The following is a 21,340-nucleotide window of genomic DNA, read 5'->3' on the forward strand; positions in this document are numbered from 1 at the left end:
CTGACTTTCTTTGTCGTCTTCTGCTTAAATCGCAGGCTTTACACATGCGGCTACACGAGAAAGCTCTTGTTTGTGTGGTTCCTTGTGACGTTACAATTTCAGTTTTTTATTTCACAGTCAAAAAGTGGACTTCTCTCTAGTAAGTGATGCAACACACCAGCTCTGCCTGTGGTCAGGGCTCTAATTGCAAAGGGCTGCTAATTTCCCATTTCCAGGGCTTCTCTGGTCTGACCTCAGCAGTCAGAGGAGCCATAGATCAGGGCAGTTGGACTCCCAGGGGGGCCTCGCGGGCTAGCAGACCTCCAGCCAACTCGCAGTTTACCCCTCTCACCATCATCAACCGACCTGCACCATAAACAACAGGCTTCCTCTCGTTCTCACTGAGTGATGTCAACCATACGATTACAAACGTTCTTATCTCAAATTTCAAGAAACCTCCCTGACGTTTTTCTTTATAATTCTTACTAATCTTTAGGTTAAGTACCGTTGAGAAGGGTATAAACTCTTAAACAATTCTGTCAGAGCATCTGAAACATCCTCTTAAAAAGTTGAGGATTATGGTCAAATTCAGTTAAAAAAATATACCCGTTTCACTAGGTTATAATTGTTTTCACTCTAAAGGTTGTGGTGTTGTTGATTAGTGAGGGAAATGGTAGCTAGGGGAGAAAGAGAGAAAAACACTTCTTTTGATAATGAGCTGTTAAATCACCCGTACTGGAAAGAACATCTTTAGCATGAAGAAAATGTGCTCTGTTTGGAAAGTGTGATATTTTGAAAGATTCTTTCTAGCAGTATGAATTAATTAGAAGTTACAAGATTATATTTGGCAAATGACACTTGAGCATAGATGAAAGAATTTGTTTTTTCTCAGATCCGGAGTTGATGAGTTTTAAGTGGATATTCTTCCCTCCTCCTCCTTTGCAGTGCTGGCAACAGACCCGTAGCATGAGCCAACAGTGCCATCTATGGATCATTCCCAGGAGCTGACAAACCTGAGACACTCTACACTTTGCTCTCTCGCAGAATGTTTGGAGCCTTTCAAAGGACTCAAAGGAAGCGATCATATTCTTCAAAACCATTGTTGATGGAGGAAAAAAAGTCCAATTATAATAGAAAAAATGAGCCGACCATCCCCTGGCAGTAGTGATAATGGCAGAATGACAATGCGGCCCGATCCTTGGCCCCTTTGCTCTCATCGCTGGCTGTGTATGGCAGTGTGTCTTTGAAGTGTGTAACCTGATAGACATGCAAGCCACAGCGTACCCCATCCCATCCTGCTAGGTGCTGATCTTTGAACCCGCTCTTTGAGGGGGAGAAATAACAGTTTTGTCAGCGGCAGGGGGGATTTTTCATTTTTGCACATCTATGGCTTATTTTTTTATAGAGTAGTTTATGTCCTTGTGTCCTTTGCTACGCTTCAAAGGGAAGGTAGGATATGAACATTATGTGAAATGATAACTGTGTAAGTATAACATTTGTAGTTTATTTACATTTTTTCAACTCAAAGTGTCCTTGTTTGTGTGGATTTAGAAATTGGATTCCGTAGGTTGTGTGTCCATACTTCATGTGTGTGCTCGGGCTGCTCTCCTCTGCTGTGATCTGCTCTGATGTGTGATACAGATCAGCAGTGTCAGTCACCCCTGGCTGTAACGCCAGTCCCCCCGAAGGCCTGCAAAACCCCTCATATTAGTCATATCACATCCCTCAAGTCCTTTATCCTTCCCTCTGTGCTCTGTGACCTGACACAGTGGCTCTTTATGCCCCGTGACCCTGCATGTGTGTGTGCGTCCACACGTGCACGCTCGTTTGCTCAAGGTCAGGTCAAATCGGGCCTCTGTTACATGATAACAGGTCTATCTCTGTTCTCCTTACACACCTCTGCCTCTCTTTTTTGAGCCAGTATGCCTTCTTTCAACGCGGATGAAATAAGTGCTCTATTGCTCTGTGCCAACTGCAACCTACTAGATGTTGCACACATGTAGAAATTGTAGAAGCAGCTTTGAATTTATTATGTGTTTGCAATATATTTTAAAGATTGGTTTTCAGCATATAGAACATCTTACACAAAGACGTTTTTACTTGAAAGCAGTGAGTGAGTGAGATTTAGGAAGATGTTACTACAGTTTTAATCACTTGATGTACTAATAGATAGTATATAAAAAGATAGTGACTCTATTTCAGCAACTTTGCAACTTTTGAGCTGATGAATGAAGACAAAGACATTTAAGCTCATTAGAGTGATGAGGAACAATAGATGATATCTACGAACGTACTTTTCCGCCAGCTCTAATTAGCACCACTATGACATCTCTGTCGTACTGAGACCCAGCTTTGAGAACGACGGAAATGTTACTTTCAAATCGAATTTATTTTCCTGTAATGGGTGCGACTTTTCAGAAACACTGCTTCTTTTATATTTTGGATAACTGATATTGCAGGTCAGTTAACACCTAACGTCCCTCCCCTCCTTTTAAAAAAAATCGAACAAGATTTTTTTTTCTGCACTGGGACCTTTGGTAGATGAAACACTCCCTTTCGTTGGTGTGTTAAAACACCTTGTTTTTAGTGAGATAATCCTTCTCTTAAACTCGCACACACTCTTCCCCCCATCCCCTGATTCTCCTGACCTTTATTACATACACACGCACACACTCCCCCCATCCTTAGCCTCTGCTGCTGCTCCATTATCGACATCAGCAGACAAGAGTGGGGCCCTCTGAGATCGCAGAGGCAGTTTGTCCACAAGTCCAAACGCTCTTTTTATTCTTCCCTCTCCCTCGCTCCGTCTTTCTTCTTTCTTCAGGAATCTTTGTCTCCATTGTATTGTCGTCGCACTTTCATCCGGACCCTTCAGAAGCCTGGCACTGCGTTGTTGCGAGTGCCCTGATGGAGGTGTATCCTGCTGCGAGGAAACGAGGGAGAGGGATTGAGGGAGAGGAAAAAGAAAGGAGCAGAGAGGAGGAGGAGGAGGAGGAGGAGGATTATGTCTGATTAGGATTATTCTTCGTTACATTCTTATTTTTATGCTTCTTCTTAGGGAGTAGGAATGGCAGGAGGCGGAGGAATCTCCAGTTTGAACAGGACTCTGTGGTATTGATCAGGGACCGAGGTGTTTGTGAGACAAGTTGTTGAGGAGGGGTTGCAAACTATGTATGAAAGGGGGGGGGCGTCAAAATCAAACAAGAATCCCTTCTCTGATTCCGCATGGGTGCAGCATAAACATAACATTGGGGGGCTCAACAGGAAAATGGATTTCTTAAAAAGCTGCTTAATCATATCATGACTCCTAGGGTCACAGCAAGGGGTTTAGGAGATCAGATCAATAACAAAGCTAATGCAGGCTTGTTATAGCTGGTTGGTGGAGTAGAGAGACCTCTAAATGGTGTTATTAGAAGTAGCTTACAAGCAGTCTAAAAGCAATGGATTATCGCTTTGTAGAAAGTTTTCTTTGAGCACCATACTTAAGAATATATTTCAGCAGGCTAGGTTAGATTCTTTTAAACAGCCGCCTCTCTGTGCGATAGCCATTGTTATCTTTTCCTTTGGTCTGAGACTGCTTGTATTTATGTTGGTCGCCACAGTGGCAGAGAGGTTGAGATTGGGAGCTTGTTTTGCACATGAGGAAGGATAGCATTAGCGCTGAGATAATGGCGCTGTGTATTGTTCGCTGGCCGTGTGGAAGTGGTGGGGCAGGATCTATTAGACCCAGGCCCATTTCCCTCCAACTGACGCTAACAGTCCCCACAAACATTAGATAAAGAGCCTTGCCTCAAGCCTTTGTAATTTGTTTATATTTTTCTGCTTAATGTACTTTGCTCAATCTTGTTTAGCAATGATGGAAGCTGATAGCCTTATCTCGCCTTGCCAAGGGCATGAGCCACTACTGCTTGGTTGAACATTGTTCCAATGAAGAATGTGTCTGTATGTTTGTATTTTCAGATTTGTTTTTATGTTGGATGGATTGTAGATGTATCTTGCAGTTATTTGCATTTGAGATATTGGCTAATATGTTTTGTCATGCACTTATGTTAAGTTTCCAACAAAATACACCATTATGGAACTGTATCATTATTTTTCTTTTGTTTGATTGTTGTTTGATATTTAAAATGAAGAGGAAATGCTCTGATCATTTCCCAAGCCTGGCTGACTAAATTTGATATCTTTTCTCTTTTTGTCATTCTGTGTTTTGTCACTTTTTCTTCAAAATGCTTTTGGTTCTTGCTTTCAAAACAACTTCCACTTTTGATCATCTGAGATCTATTATTACGTCTTCACTTTTGCACTTGATGAAATACTTGTTTTTTACTCTAAATTTCAAGTAAATCTGAAAATATATAGTTAGAATTACATGACTTCAACATGTTTAAATTATTCGTCCATTTGGATTCTAGCCAGTTGATTGATCTTTGAAGCCCCATGTAAGAGTGTGAGGATAATCCAGGCAGTCACTGAAGAGGTTGGACTTGTAATGAAACCTTTAAACTCACCAGTACTAACAGCAAGTCAAGCCCAATACTGCCTGTCTCAGAGCAGACAGCTGAGGAATAGTGCTAAGTCTTTCAACTCCCTGCCATTCATCTACTCGAAAATTAAGAGGGCTTTTATGTTGTGTTTTGTGAACCATTCCCCTCAAGAAATATTTGTGGCAGGCCCCATCACCTCCCGCAGCTAAAGTCATAACCCGACCGTAGAAAAACACTGTCTGGAGTCTGGAGAGTTGGTTAAACCAGCATCGCTGCTATATTTTCCTCCAGTCTCCCTCTTGGGAGGGAAGGGGGAGTATAAGGGGGGTTCATGATGTCTGTTGGAGCTATGGAGGATAGAGGACAGGAGAGCTGAGATGCCAAGAGCCTGGAACCTGATCTCACCAGAAAAACATTTACATTTTGGAGTGTGTGTGTGTGTGTGTTTGTAGGCCAGTTCTTGACTGTGTATATACATGGACGTCAATACATGTGTGTGCGTACACCCTGCGGACTAGGTGGTTGTTACGGACCATGAAAAGCAACTGACATAGTTTACCTCTCTGTGGCATGAGACTCCTTCTTTGATTCAGTCCTACTCACTCTGGAAGTAGCTTTCTTTCCTTGGACGCTCAAAAACGTTTACCTCAGCCAAATGAGAGTTCTGTAATGACAGAGCTGTTATTATGGCTTTTTTTTATTCCCTGCAGAAAACCGTTTGATCATGCTTATTTTTTGAAAAAAACGTATCCTTTTAATGGGGAGACCTTGAATATTGGTAGGTGGGCACAGTGACATTTTCTTAAATGTAAAAAACAACTTAAGATAATTGCATTTAATAGCCGGTGAAAACTAAACTTGTTTGCTTTAATTTCAAGTATTTATGGCCATACAGTACATCGATAAACAACCTTATGTCTCCCTGCTGCTTCCCAACATTTAGTTTTCCATGCGTGTAGATATGGAAAGCCTCCTTGTCCTTGGCCTGCTGAAACTAGGGCTTTGTGCTTGCTTTGGCCAAGACCCTCTCCCTCCCTGCTTGACTACTGGCTGGGCCTCTGTTTACGTAACCATATATATCAGAGAGGAAACTCGTGAAACGTTAATCTCTCTACTTTTTAACCCTGATGAATTTCTACATTTTCCAGCTGTGCGGCATGCCATATTTATGCTCAGGCTCTATCACTGAAAACAGCTCTGTCATTGTAAATGAATCACTATCCAAGACTAAAGAGTGTGCGTGTAGATTATGTGTGTGTAAACTTCAGCCTAGGAAACTACGAACACAAACTCAACCGTGAAAAAGCTGCAGTGGTACGTTCATGGATTACATTTGCTGCTTCCATTTCATTCCTGTCCGGACCTAAATCAGTGCACACTGGCCTGTCACATTTCTGTGGCCTGCTAAGCGGCCCTCAATCATCACGCTGATGAGACAATGTCTCATGTCATATCCTCTGTTGGCTGGTCACACCTGCACCATGGCCTCACTAGAGGATAATACTTTCCCTCTCTCCTGTTCTTGTAATTGTGACCTGCATCATCTCAGGAACCGCTCGGGGTATTTAGGTTTATGTGCAGCTGGCTTTGTGAGCCGTTTGTTTTTCTTATTCCACCAGTCTGTATGGTCGAAGACTGACACGTGGCGAGTCATTTCGCCAGCCCGTCCACGAACACAAAGGAAGAGCCCGTCTTTCAACAGCTGCTTCAAACAGACAGCCCCACCAATTTACCAAAGGGAATGACTCTGTAAGCCTTTTAGAACAAGCTTTTGGCTGATGTTTGTTTTACAAAGACATTTGCTAAGCTTGCATGTCCATTTGTTGCTTTATTTTGATGGATCAGACATTGTACATAGTCTCAGTATATATAAGCAGCATTTCATCTTGTCAGCATTAGTTGTAATTTATAGAACATTATAATTGATCCAAACGTGGCTACATTTTCATGCCCCTCTCTTCCACATCCTGTCCCTCCTTCACCAACTCTGGGAGTCACCTTGGAGTGTAACTGTCTGCACAGAATTGTAATGAAGAAGCTGATTCAAAACAAATAACTAGTGTCTCCTCCTACTAAGCTCGTGCTAAGCTTCCTGTCAGTTTGGCATGTCTGAGTTGTCAGGACAGCCAAACACGCCCCGGGACTATGTCTGCATTACATTAAACACAATCGCTTGACCCTAGCTGGCCCTATCCTGTACCACATCTACTTGAGCTGCTACAACAAGGTGCAACCCCCTTCTCATGTTCCCACCATGTAGGGGGACAGGGGAGAACAATCCCATTACATTACAACAGGCCCAGAGCTGATCTAATGGAGAGAACATTAAAACCATGTCGCGTCCAGTCACTTACCTGATGGATCTTGGAAGAGAGGGATGAAGAGGAGAAGGAGTGTTGGAGAGAAGGGGGAAGGGATGTTGTGAGGTTAGATGCGGTGTCGATATGAACGTGCGAATGCAGCAGCGGAAAGCTTGTGATGGTACCCGGTGCCCTTGAGCAAACTGTCATTCAAAGCACTTTAATTAATTCCCCCACTTTGACTTCCTCTCCGTCTCCCTGCCATCACACACAAGCTTATTACTTACAGGAGGCAGTAATATAATGGAAAGTGCGTGTCAACAACTTTGGACTCAATAAAAAGACTATTTTGATATGGAAATGTGAGGCCTGGTGTCTGTAATAGCCAATATCTGCCAACTCTGGCTTCCTGGTTATCAGAACAGGCTGAAGCAGGCTTTTTTGGAAACCCACCATTTTGCAAAATGGAGCTTTGTATTGTTAGGGTGTATAATTAAGAGCTCATTGTGACAGCCATTCAGAGGGAGAGAGAGCTAATGAGGGTTCTGATGTATTCCATATGAATATGAATATTGCATTTTTAATATTTTATGGCTTTCTAATTGCCTTGGATGCTGTTAATGGTTTTGACTGTTGAATATTATCCAGACTGAATGTGTGGCATGCCTAAGTACCTTTTTAAGCTGAGAGCTGAAGAAATGGCTGCATTCTTAAGCTGAATTATTTGCTTTATGATCGTCACGTATGTATCTTTGGGGCAGATACCTTTCTCGACTGGAGGCATGTCTGTGACTGTGAATACATTTGAACCACTCTTTTACTCCCTTACTAAGATATATGTATATATAATTACAAAGTATATTACACACACTACCTTGATATAGAGTTTAATGGCTGTATCGTTTCTTTGTGGAGCATGTCTGCTGGCCTTAATCTTCCCCACTGCTGACATCTTAATAACTCAGTCCTCTCCATCCATTTCCACAGGAGACATCCGGATGTGGGGGAAGGATTAGTTTAATGAATTTGACAATTAGTAACAGAAGTTAATGACTGCATGGGGCTAAGTACCCTGATGGACATGGCTGGGGGGACTGAGGGCTTCCATTGCTCTGGGCCATAGATCCTCATTAATAGCTTTCTGCCTGCTGGAGAGGACAGGGGAAGCCGGGCCAGGCCTTTGTTTAGTCTCCCTCTGATGGGGCTGCTACAGGGTTGCACTGTTGCACAATGCTACGCCAGAATTAGTCCCGCTCTGGGCGTGAGTTAATGCAGGGCCCCAGGTCCTGGATCAGGTGAAGCTTCCTTTAATGAGCTGGGGTCATTAAACATTGAGAAAAGAAAAGTGACACGGAATCGGGGCAGACGAGGAACTCTTTCTCCGGATCTCGTGCCAACAGTCATGAAGAAAGAAAAGTGGCCTGCGGGTCAAAAGAGTCCTGATGACCTCTGCATTGATTTATCATTATGTTAGCTTCTTACCCGGATCCAACCTCTAATGTAGTGAAAACATCGTTTAGCCAGATAGGTCTCATAAAGATTTTTATTATTATTTATTATCATACTGTGCTTCATGGGCTACCTTGTCGCTTTGTCAGGTATTCCCACTATAAACCATTTTGATAAATATTTCAGCTACCATAAAATCAAAGTTTGTATTTTTTATGGAGTCATGAATACACATGAACAATTCCCATACTATCCATCAACTCAGGTTTATACATGCATATAGCACTCCTTCCCAATAATGTATCCTACCTTTCCCACAGAGGATGAGAAAGTATGTCTAGAATTTGTAAAATGGCGTCCAGAGGAGCCTTAGCTGCCCCCTCATTCCTGCCTGTCTCCTTGTGATGGCTATAATTGCGAGAAAAACATATTTGCATCCAAAAATAATCATTTTCCAAACATTTTTTCCAAAAGGTCCACGAGCTGGAGTCTCCATAAAAACAAGGGTGTGTGTGAGAAATGGGTGTTATCATTAGAAGTCAGTATGCCTGGGTATTATAAGGTTGCATGATGTAATGTAATGAGAGCTAGTGAAAAGAGAAGCCATTTAATTGAGTCTGAGTCGAGCCTCAGAGGCCCCGGTATCTACAACAATCTGCCTCCTGAGAGAAGGGGAGACAGAAGGAAACTGAAACACAAGATGAGGATGTTGTTTGCTCTGATGCTGTTGTTCTGTCAGGCCAAGTCTGGTCCTGCCAAGTTTAAGCCAACACACCAAATTGGTGTTGATGTAGCACACTCCTTCAACACTTCCATTCCTATCTCTTTTTGTGTTTCTCTCCGTCTCTCCTCATCCCGCTCTTTACCTCCTAATATGCCTCTTTAGGAAGTGACAGTTGTATTTAGGGAAAAGGTTATCATTGTATTAGAATAGAGTGCTGGCCCTGAGGCTTACCTAGAATTACATGACACTGCCTGCAGCCCCCTTCGCTCTGTGCAGGGCTGAAATGTTATCAGTCTGACTTAATTACTGTCACTGGACAGTGGAATTGACTGTGATGAATATTCTGGTGTAGGACACGTTAGAGAGATATTACAACTTGAGTACTGAGTTCCAAGTTCTTAAGATCTCTTGGTGTTTAACTTAAGGTCAAAGAGTTAAATTCTGGCTGTGTTTTTGTCTTAATGTGTTAAGTCCTCACATCCTCTGTTGCACCCTAAACACCACACACACACACACACACACACACACACACACACACACACACACACACACACACACACACACACACACGTACGTAGCCACACATACAGAGCACATCCTTTATCTGATTAGCTGGCACGCCTTCGTGGATCTGTGTGTCTGTGTGTGTGTGTGTATGTGTGTGTGTGTGTGTGTGTGCATGCACGCATGTGTGTGTGTGTGTGAGGCACAGCGCAGCGCGTCAGGCCCCAGGCAGGGCATGGATTTCATTTAGGAAAGTATCAAAGGTTTACACGCTGTTCGCTTTAATCAGCATGTTTATCAGGCAGAGAAAAATTGCAGGAAGGGACCACAGGGAGAAAGGGTGGGGGGGGTTATCTTAAGGACCAGTAGCCAGGGAAATTGATAATGGCTACAAGGTAATTTACTGGAGACTAGTGCATCCCTCCACTGCTTCTACCCTGGCCTCTCATTCTAATTACAGCCCATGTAATGTTCTAATGAATCTGCAGGTGTGTGTCTGTAAGGGAGGGGGCATGGAGGTAGTGTAGGGGGTTGTGCATGCACGCCTATTTATATATGCATGCTAGCATGCACCACTTCCTTGCACCCATGTGTGTCTGTTTGTGTGTGTCACTGCCGATCAAGCCTGTTTCCATGAGCGAAGATTGAACGCATCTCAAGGCTGTGTCAGCATCTCTCGAGTGCATAGTTGTCTCACTTTTATGAAATATGAATATGATATGAAAAGCAATTAGATTGGCCCTCAGCAATATTAAAGATACATGCCACTCACAGACACAATGCTCCACTGATACTTCAAGTTGTCACTGCAGTCTTCCAGCTGGGCTGTGTAGTGGATGGAGGCTGCGGCCAGACACACTCATCTCCTGCTCACACTAGACCTGGATAAGGTCCAGGAACTGCCTTTAGCTGTGCCGGGGCCTCCAGTGACACACCCACATGTACACACAAACACACACGTTCGCTCACAGAGCCATGTACACAACCCTCCCGGGGATTTGGTCTGGACCATAAAGGCCTTGATACGACCAGAGTGTAAACATCCCCACAGAATTGCCGTCCGATGAAAGGATAGAGCCGTCAGGAATTTGCTTTCTTTGTCTGTTTCACTGTGTGTATTTGTTTACATGTGTTGCGTGGTTTTGTTCAGATAACACTTTGGGAAACCATTGTAGCAAGGAGTATTTGGCCCCATGGGACGGTGACATCATATTGCCGTTACAATGCACGTTGCACATGCTGTATAATGGAAAAGGAAAGAAATATTTGAGGTTAAGTTTCCTCCATCTTTTTCTCCCCACAGGAAAAGGAGGGTGTCGAGGCAGTGTCTGTGGGGGCCATTCTCTCCGATTACCAGAGGGTCCGTGTGGAAAATGTGTAAGTCCAACACACACTCACGATGCAGCTCACACTCTCTATCTGGAGTGCGCACACACCCGCTGAGTTTGGGCCTCTGAACTCGAATGACGCACACTCTGTGGTCCACTGAAGGAAAAGAGTACATCCTCTGTAGTCACCGCCACCGATATTGTTTAAACACACACTTACTTTTGTTTATGCCATTTTATTTAGATTAGCTTTGATTTGTATGGTGCCACTCTGTTTTTATGGAACTGTTTTGAAGAAAAGGTTGTTATTATAATTTTGTTAATATAAAAAAAAACGTTCTCGTCATGTGTGAAACTGTCTCATTGTAAACAAAGGAGATGAATTCCTTGTGACACAGATAGCCATGCCCTTTTTCTATTCTTGGTCTTGTCTTCTTCCTCTCTTTGTTTTTCTTTGCCCTTTGTTGTCTCGTTATAGACCTACACAAACTTGACATATTGCAAATGATTCCTCTTATTCACAAATCCTCCTGTCAGTCAACTTTTGTTTCCCAATACGCAAACTATGTATGCCTAAACATACACATCTTAAGCCTTTCTTGAGCAGTAGACATTTGTGTGCAGACTCCCAGTTACCTGCTGTTATATGTGTGTTTCCAGGTGTTTTTGTTTTGTCTTTGATTAAAGCCACTGGCAGTGGTGGCAGATGGGAGTGTGTCCTAATGGCCTATCAGGGTGGCAGCCTTCCCGCCAAAGTAGAAGATGCCCGGCCCTGTAGGCTTTGAAGTTGATCGGAAGCTGGCAAATATTCAATATATAACCGCTTCGCATCTCTGTCTCTGTCTACAACCTCCTGCTCTCCCTGCTCCCTTCACCTGTTCCCCAGATGTTTGCGTCTAGGTTTGCAGCCCCTGGCCTACCTGTGGCGCCGAAACCAAGAGTCCTTGCTTTCCGAGATGATATCATCTGACCTCCATGCTATCCTCATCAAAGTCGCCGCCTTCGGTGAGTTTGTGTCTCAACCTTTGTGTCTCAGGGAACGGGAATATTTTACTTTCTTTTTTTCTTCCTCTGAGCCATGTTGGTTAAGTGGTGTTTGGCACGGGGATAGAAGGGACAGCATTTGGATAAATGAGGGCTAGGAGGAGGAGAAAGGGAGGTGTAACCAGAGAGAAAAAGAGAGACAAGCAGAGTAATGCCCTAATCATTAATCTGCGGCTTAGCAGCGATGTTGAGACTTGTGCCAGCGGCGAAGGTATTGAAGCAGAGAACAATATGAAAAGATAAGAAGCACAGAGGGAGGAGGTGCGAGGGAAGTGCGCAGCGGTATTAGGTGGGTGGGTGTAGAGAGGGGGGGGGACGGGGGGTTGGGCTGTTGGCAGTTGAGAAATAATCACATTAATGCAACCTGTCAATAAACGACGCATGTCCCCATTGTGTGAGAGAAGCACTCATTCTCTGCTTATGCATAGCTCAGAATACATGGTCCGTAAAGCGAAGATTAAAATCTCTCATTTAGGTTTTCAACGGCGTCAGCACTGAGAGACGAGGTTAGTCTGGTATCACCTGCTCTCTACCTGCCTGTTTTGGAGCCCCAGGACAGAGAGATCAGATTACTGAATAACACGAGAGAGTAAAAAAAAAAAAAAGTTGTCTTTTTCTTTTCTCGGGTACATGACTTTAAGATCTCTACCTGTATCTACTTGAAAGTGCAGCCGGATCCCTTTTGACGGTGCCAGTGATAAATGATAATTATGGCTACAAATGGTTCTTTTTACTCTCAAACTACTCATGGCGATACATCATCATGTAGACACTGTTTACGTGCTGTTAAGTGCTTGTTGTCACCTTTGGTTGCAATCAGTCCAAAAGGGGTCGACGGCTGACTGATGACCCGCAGAGCTGAGCAGCGCGTTCCAGATATTCTGCATGTCTTTCAGCGCTGCTCGAATAACCTCTCATGGAATGCACTTGTCAAGCCATTTATCTTTGGTACTTTATTTGGAGCCATTTTTCATTTTTAATGGTCTCATGATAAAGGACTTTTTGGTAATAAATAATATGACTTGTCAGATGCCCATCAGAGGAGGGATGATGTCAGAATCCCATGTTTTTAACATTTATTCTCTTTCTCTAGGATTCTGCATGATTATAATAATTGTTTGACATGCACAATGTTTTTTAAATTCCATTACACTTGTAACCAGATAAGATCCAAGTCTGCATTTTATATTAATTGACCAATCATAATGTCAAATTACCCTTCTGGAACCCAACCTTGACGACCCCGGTCACCTCCTAACCCATCTACCTCTGCCAAGCCTTCTACTCTAAACACAACTTTGTTTAAAAGCAAATTCTCAACATTTTTTGGAAGATTATAATTAGAAAGGAAAATCACCTCGGGTGCCTCTGAGTGTGTATCTGTAGGTGTTTGTGTGCATGTGTGTTTTGGCTACAGGTAAAAAGGAAAGATCTTATCAGCCCTGACTCCTCACCTGTCCCGAGGCAGTGGTAATTAGAAAGGAGAGAATTGAATAGGGATGCAAGCGCCCAAGGCATTTTAGGCAGCACTCACATAATTGCAGCTTTGGTGGGAGCAGGTCTGAGCAGTGAGGTGTGCTGTTTAGGGGAGATTGGGTGACACAAGGGCGTACCTGGTGGCCTTTGGTGTTTGTGTGTGTACGTGTGAGCGAGAGAAAGAGATTCGGAGGGATTTACTCGTGCAGACCTCATGAGGAGAAATAAAAAACAACTCTTGCAGGACAAAGGTTAAGTCTGCATCTGAACTGACAGCCAAAACGGCTTATGATATTCTGCGGTAGTATGAAATGGGTTTTGGTGCGCTCTGAATAGTGAGAAGTCATTCAAGATTAATATTCCTTCATTAGACACTCAGAAAGACAGGTGGAAATTAGCAGTGAATGGATAAAGAAGGGAAAAAAAGACTTTCTTTCTTAAGGGAGGATATATTCCTTGATGACAAATCCCTGCAGAGAAAAGACAGCTGTCCAAATGCAGGATGAGCCTCTAAGTGAATTCTCTAGAAGTGTTCATTTGCGTGCTGATGGCAGCATAAAACCACAAAAGAAAGAAAGAGGATTTTAGTCTTTGAAGATGCCAAATTGCATGTTGTAGTGAAGTCATTTTAAATATGAAAATGCTTCTAATTAGCAAAAAAAGCATTTCTCTCGAAGGGAAATGCATATTATTGTTGGAAAGATTCTCTTTATAATGCATTATCTCTTGAGCTAACTGTGGTAATTGTCAATTCCAAAAGCTCCAATTAAATATTCATGTGATTAGTTAATTGATTGATTAGTGCAGGTATATATGAGGGCACAGGTTCAGCAGCTAATTGGACCTCAGCTCCAGAGATAATTGGCATGTGTGAAATCAAGGTCTCTCCCCTGGAAAACCTTTTATCACTGCATGATCGTTTACCCTTCACACGAACGTAGCCTTTGTGCCACGAAGAAAGGAATTTATGTCACAAATTTGCTTTCACTGATCACCTCACCCACTTAAGGACATTGAATATCATTTATTATATATTTAAAGGACAATTAATTCAAACACATCAAGAAAGTGAACTGTTTTGTTGTCAATATAAAAGGCAATGAATAGCATTTAAATAGCATTCCTTTCTAAAGAAACACACAATGCAAAAGAGAGCCAGATTTGTCAGTTACCTACCGTACAAATATAAAGGAATATTTGAGCTATAGTGAGACGGCACATTAATATGACAAATGTTTTCAAGAAAAAAATAACAGGCATAAGATTTCTTTAAAGAGTTGAGCATGATAGTAGGAAATTATATTTTAAAAAACAAGATGCAATGTGCTTCTGGAACAAGTGTACTGTATCCTAACCCGACTTTCTTTGAATCATTTCAATCCATACATTCATGTAATCTGTTGCTGATATATATTTTTTTAACTACAATACAACTCAACAGCGCCGTTTACACATGTAAGGAGGTTTTAGGGCAGTTCCAGTGTATGATAGACAGGAATGTGTGTTTTTGGATCTCACTTGCCAGAAATTGCCGTTACAAAGTTAGCAATACAGCAAATGCAAGGGCTTTCATCATCGGATCATAGTCTCAGTCACCATTGTGATACCCTATTTGATGATTGATGGCAATTTAACAGATATTCATACAATTAGTTCTCGAGATTATAACTTTAAATGATTTTAGTATGGTGGGAATAAATTGTTTCGTCTTTTTAAATCACCGGCGAACTTTGTGTGAATTCCTTAACATGAAAAAAAAATGTGCCCAGAGAAAGTTCTGTATGGTTTTAAGCACTCCCGGTTCTCCTTTTGATTTGTTAAACTGAAAGGATTTCATCTTGATGTGATTGCTACACAATTCATGCTGTCTATTATTCTGCTCACAGACGCTGAATTTCAGATAAGAGCCTGACAAATTTCACATATAACCTTAATCTTATCATCCTTTGCACGGTGCCACCTCCCTCCCCTTCTTTCTTCCTTTCCATTTTGTATTCTCTCTGTCTTTCTTTGGCAAAGATTAGGTGATAGTGAACAGCTATTGTTTTGGCGTGGGTCGTTGAGAGCATTGTTTAAAGGCTGATGCAGCTCACCTACTAGGTAGGAGATGCTTATTTCATCCATTTAAAGGCTAACATTTTACACATCATGAATCCAATTTTCTCTGCCTTTTCTCTCTGAAGGCAGGGATTAAAGCCGAGCTGTCAGCTGGCACGCCAGATCTTAAGACAACCCGTGGATGTCTGCGATACTGCGCTCAGCTCAGCTCAGACAGTATCTACAATCTCCTGGCTTTTAATTTAGCATTAGGCTCAGTAAGCAAAATCACAAGCAGTTTCAATTAAATGGGCAACTCACTGCTGTGGGTTTACATGAATCAAACTCATCAAAGTAGGACAAGGCCGATCATGGATGTTTAAAAGAAATAGTGCAAAAGTGTGCTCTGAAAAGAATTGCCATTGACTTCTATAAGGGTAGAAGTGAGAGCAGCATTTTCCGTAGAAAGGGTTTTTATCTCACAGCCTTTCCTTTGGTCCAAGAATTGACTTTAAATAATGAGTTTTCAAGCAGAAACAACGGGTTGTCCAGACTCCACTTAATATTCTATCATTGTGTCTGATCATTCTTTGCATAGAAGTCAGCTTTTACATTTTTGTTCATATCTTTAATATTAAAACAACTTGAATCCCTTAATGGCTCTTGGTTTTCTAGTCAACTTTTTATTCTTGGCTACTTTCAAGGCCTTAAATGTCAACAGGGTTTTTGAAAACGGCTCTCCCTCATTACTGTGCTCACTGGTTTTAAAGTTCACTGAATTTAATTGGAGTTTTATAGGATAATACGAGGTAAAAAGCTCTTTTAAAGGAGAACCATTCCTCTCAGTCTCTCTTAGGGAAGCTCCTCTCTCTCCAAAGTGCGGTCTTGCTGTCTCTGGTGGCAGACTAATGGCAGCTTCTAGTGGGCTTATTTGGGTTTAATGTGGCATAATGAGGTTAGGTAATTGGGTTTAGGTCAAGTTGTAAAACAGGTTCAGAGGAGACAGAGATGTGAAGATGTAAATGAGTGGTGTTAGATCGCTGAAGGCTCTCACCAGTGGCTACTCAAAGACTTCTCAAAGCATGTATTGTACAAGTGCAAGCTCATTCCCCATACCCTCATTTCCAAACGGTTTCACTAACCTTAAGTCAGTCTGGAACTTCAATTATGAAAACACTCATACAAGTGCTAAGTGGTCTTGGGAGTAATGCCTCCGCGTTAATGCCATCTTTGTATCATTTTATCCCTCACTCCTGTCTTCCTAGATTTCCATCGTCCTTTTCCCTCCTTGTAAATATCAAATCATGTTCCATATATTATTTACGAGAAGCCAAGTTAATGAACATATCAAAAAAGGTGGCATCCCCTCAGCAATTTGGAGCCAATTATTAGAATTTGTTAAAAAGCATGACTAATTAAAGAGGATATTTAAATGGGATTGAATTTTAATGCTTTTTTCCCCCTCCTGCCTTATTACCTTTGTGGCAGGGTTAAGATGAGAGGATGTTGAGATTAGATATTCTCACACTAATTAAGACCACCTCTCCCCTGGGAAGAGAATAAGGGCCTGCTCATTCTCTCCCTCCACACCCCCATACCCTCCCTCATTCCCTCCGCTGTGGCCCTGCGTCTCCCCCCCGCAGTGCTGGACCACCGGGGCCCCGAGGAGAGACACAGCTGGGATTAAGATGAACCCAGGATGGGATTCGACGTCCTCCCATCACATCCCCTCACCCTTTCCTCTCGGCTCCCATCCGTTGCTCCCCATGGGTCCCCGGGATGACACGTTAACCTTTGAGGTTGTCAGACCATTAGAGAGGAGAGATTCTCACATTACGATTAACTTTTTTTCCTTTAATTAAACACATGAACGTGCCGATGAGCGCGACACGGTGATGCCTCGGAATAGAGGAGCTAGTGGATTTTCCGATAAATTATTAGGGACAATTCAGCAATTTCTTTCTATTGCGATGGCATTACTGTCACAACTGCACGTCACTCCATATAGGTCATCAGTAACTTGTTAATGATTATGTCAATCAATTAAGAGGCGGCCAAATGAAGAGGAAAATGTTGGAGAATAAGGGAAGCCTTCATCAGTGACTGTTAGGGTGTAATTGTTGGTTCCAGTAATTTGCCCTGATAAAATTGTAGATATCGATCATGTTTTCCGCTAAACATAGTTGCAACAGCATATAACTACACAGTTTGGAATTTCCTAAAAATGTAGCATTTTACATTCATGTCCTGTTATGTTTTTACTGTTCTATTCTTTGTCCCGAGCACCTGGTACTCAGGGCTTTTGTTTTTCATCGGAACAGTAAAGAATGTACAGTAGGAAAACGCAGGCGGCACTTTCTTTGTGAAAGGAGTTGTTTACATGGTGAGATGGAGTTCAGCGTGGTGCCTTCAGGAACATGCGTCTGAAAGACAAAATCGGGATTTAGTCTGAGGAAGAATTAAAAGCCTTATTAAAAGCCAAACAAGCAAGTGTTTACTGTTTATGTATACCTTTTTAGAACTGGTCATATTTTTTTATAATCCCTAAATAAGAAGATAAAGGTGATACTTTGGAGAAGCTATGATCTAGAACAGGGGTGGGGAACCTTTTTCCTCTCAAGGGCCATTTCAATTTTTTCAACATCCTCCGAGGGCTCGTACAAATGATTGACCTCTGCTTAAAAATACTAAAATCACAGCCCATTCATTTCGCCTTTCTTTCATGCTGTGCAAAGAAAAAGCAACCTCTTAATCCAGATATCTTACCATGACTCATGCATGCACGTGCACGGTTGTGGCATGGCCACCAAAACAGAAAGATATGGACACAAGATGTGTGCAATATAGTTTCCTATCCATGTGAACATGATTTAAGTGGGGGGGACCTAACCTCCTCTAGGGGGGTCCGGGGACATGCTCCCCCGGGAAGATTTTTGTCATATAGTATTTTATACCTGTTTACTTTATTCTCTTATAATATAACTATATAATGATCATATCAAGATGTGCTTTTACCTCACTGGTTGTAGAAAAAGCTTCTTATATTCGTTAGCATAGCTAGCTAACCAGATGCTAATAACAACAAAGTTATTGACTGTATGATCAGTATGACAGATGAACAGATCGCCACTGGGCTTTCAACTAAAGACAGCCACGCAAAAACTGCGGCATGTGTACGGCTCCTTATGGGTACTGACATTTCTGAAGTGCCGGAGCGGAGTTCTGGTGCTCTCCGTCAGCACTACACCCCTGTCAGACGAGACATATACCACGTGATGACACTAGGCTCGTGTTGTGTTCAAGGACCAGGAAAAACGGGCACTTGCTTGTTTAATTATTTTGTGGTCTAGATTTCTTTAATTTTTCTCTTTGCATGTGTTTATAAATTACCTCGAGGGCCGTACCAAATGGTCTCATGGGCAGTACACGGCCCGGGGGCCGGAGTTTCCCCACCCCTGATCTAGAATGTGATATCTTAAAGGGCAGAAAGCATGGCCTGTTTTTCTTTTTTTCTAGAAGTCTACTCAGCTTGGTTTTACTTTTTTTTGTCTGGGGAATGAGCTTGTATTTTAGGAGTGTGCCACCACTGGGTATTCATGCAGAGTTCTCCTCCAAACTTCTTTCCCCTCCTTCTTTTCTCTCCCATGCCTGTGAGTCACTTCCATGCACCATTTCAGGGGAAGGGGAGGGAAAAGGCAAATAAACAAGATCTCTTTCCAGAGTTTATATTCTCAAAGGAAACTAGATGAGGGGGCGACAGGCGAGGGGGTGTGGGGGGGTCTGCGGCCAGCAATTGAAAACTGTTGCCCTTACCCAGAGAGATCTGTGTACACTACTTGCAAAGTCAAACAAATAGATCCAGGGTGCAGGTTTACGTGTGTGTTTGTGCGACTGCCCGTAAACCTCCCTGCCTGTCATCTTCAATCACTGTTCCCTGTTCCTGATCAGACCTCTCTCTCTCTCTCTCTCTCTCTCTCTCTCTCTCTCTCTCTCTCTCTCTCTCTCTCTCTCTCTCCTCTCTCTCTCTCTCTCTCTCTCTCTCTCTCTACATACGTGTGTCTGTGTGTGTTTCTGTCTTTGTGCACGTTGTGTGTATGTTTGTATGTCTCCTGTGTGTGTTTCCCACGTGGGTGCCAGGCCTGGATCCAGAGAAGCACTTGGGAAAATCTCTATCTGACATGGAGCCCTATCTGAAACAGGTCACACACTGCCACCCAGTTTACACTCATCACTGCAGCACTTCCATGTATTTCTATGTTTACATTACGATACTTAAAACATGTTGTGGTGTTTAATATGTTTATTATACTGTAAAATATATTTATCATTCACTTTCAGTTATAGTTTTAGAGTGATTTCATTCTCAGTTCTCTGCTTTCACAGATTGATTGTGCGAACATATTTGTATTCTATTAGAGATACAGAAAATCATTTATAATGTTCAAAAATCTAAGTTTATTTTGAACATTAGAAATGACAATTTGTATGTGTAAGACTTGTAATACCACAAGGTATTTGTATGATATGTTTAGACAATTTTAGGTGAAATGATTGAAATTGAGTGAAAGTAAATAGTGTGTTTTAATAGATGATTCAATGGTTTAACAAGGTGTTTTCTTTCACTGATTAGCTGTCTCAGAAGTATGGAGTTCATATCTGCGGAGAAGGAGGAGAATATGAATCCTTCACTCTCGATTGCCCCCTCTTCAAAAAAAAGATGGTTGTGTGAGTAAAGATATAAACGTTCATTATGTGTCTGTATTAAAACTCTTGCTGCTATAAGTTTGGAAAGTTAACTTGTGTTCCTGCCAGCATGACTGCACATTAAAGTTTCTTCATGTGTGTGCAGCGATGCAGTGGAGACGGTGATCCACTCAGCAGATGCCTTCGCTCCGGTCGGCTACCTGCGCTTCACAGAGATACACAGCGAGAACAAAGATAGCGTGAGTAAAACTTCTGAAGGAATCCATGAGTATAAGTTGTTTTGCAAATAAGATCAATGCTTTCAATGCCGAATCAATGATTTCACAACAAAAGTTTGAGTCACTCCCGGGGTTGATTACTTCAAAAACCGCTGTGAGGGCAAAACAAACACAAGAACAAAACCTTTTGGTGTCTGATAACTTTGTCGAACAGAAGAGAAACACAGCACTGTAGGGCAGGGTTCAGATCGACCTCCAGAGGGCCTCTCTCTCCCTTTCGCACACTCTTGCTCTCTGTGTCTCCCTTCATCCCTCGCTCTCTCTCTCCGCCAGCCCTACATGGCCTACTTTGACGTCTGCAATATTCACTGCAGCCTGAAACTAGGCCCAGCTTAATAAACATGTCTGCTCACATTAAGGCGCTTTGCATTCAGGTAGCTTGCTAAGCGGACACAGGCGGGGGTTGAGGGGAGGCACTAAGAATTGGCTTTTGGTATATTAAAAGCAGCTGAACGGGGCTTCACAGATAAGAAGGGCGACACTTCGAAACACTTTCCCTGCATAAACACACTACTTTATAATCAAGTATTCTGTGATGGAGACGGTGACCTCATTTATGTGCAGCTTTAATGACTGTGGTTGAAATTGTCTGCTTTAATAAGACACCTACTGGTTGATGAGTATTCCTAGCGACAAGAAGTGCCGCTCGCACGCCGTTGTATTTGTTGCAGCGGGGTAACACTACAAGGGTTACACAGAGGGATGCTACTCGCCTGTAGCTCACATGTCTCCAAGGTAACGCTTGTGATTTGCACGTGCGTTTCTTTGCACATCACATAATGCGTACATCTGATTTTCTATTTGTTTGTGTGTGTGTGTGTGTGTGTGTGTGTGTGTGTGTGTGTGTGTGTGTGTGTGTGTGTGTGTGTGTGTGTGTGTGTGTGTGTGTGTGTGTGTGTGTGTGTGTGTGTGTGTGTGTGTGTGTGTGTGTGTGTGTGTGTGTGTGTGTGTGTGTGTGTGTGTGTGGGGGCTGGGACTGTTATGGACAGAAAACATACCCCCATCCCACAACCCCTCGTGACCCTGCAGCCTC

General features: G+C 42.5%; 1 protein-coding gene across 3 annotated transcripts in view; it reads left to right on the plus strand.

Moving 5' to 3' along the window:
• Nucleotides 1-21,340, plus strand: part of dph6 (diphthamine biosynthesis 6) — a 56,329-nt gene that overhangs the window by 3,988 nt on the left and 31,001 nt on the right. For all 3 annotated transcript variants that reach the window (XR_004568477.1, XM_034202649.1, XM_034209774.1), the window contains 5 exons: nucleotides 10,744-10,817; nucleotides 11,655-11,773; nucleotides 19,463-19,524; nucleotides 19,956-20,050; nucleotides 20,175-20,268. Coding sequence is in view for 2 of the 3 variants with exons in the window: in XM_034202649.1 (XP_034058540.1) it covers nucleotides 10,744-10,817; nucleotides 11,655-11,773; nucleotides 19,463-19,524; nucleotides 19,956-20,050; nucleotides 20,175-20,268 (444 nt within the window). In the remaining variant the exon portion in view is untranslated. The remainder of the gene's footprint in view (nucleotides 1-10,743; nucleotides 10,818-11,654; nucleotides 11,774-19,462; nucleotides 19,525-19,955; nucleotides 20,051-20,174; nucleotides 20,269-21,340) is intronic.

The sequence above is a fragment of the Gymnodraco acuticeps genome, unplaced genomic scaffold (genome assembly GCF_902827175.1).
Source record: "Gymnodraco acuticeps unplaced genomic scaffold, fGymAcu1.1, whole genome shotgun sequence".
Taxonomy (NCBI): domain Eukaryota; kingdom Metazoa; phylum Chordata; class Actinopteri; order Perciformes; family Bathydraconidae; genus Gymnodraco; species Gymnodraco acuticeps.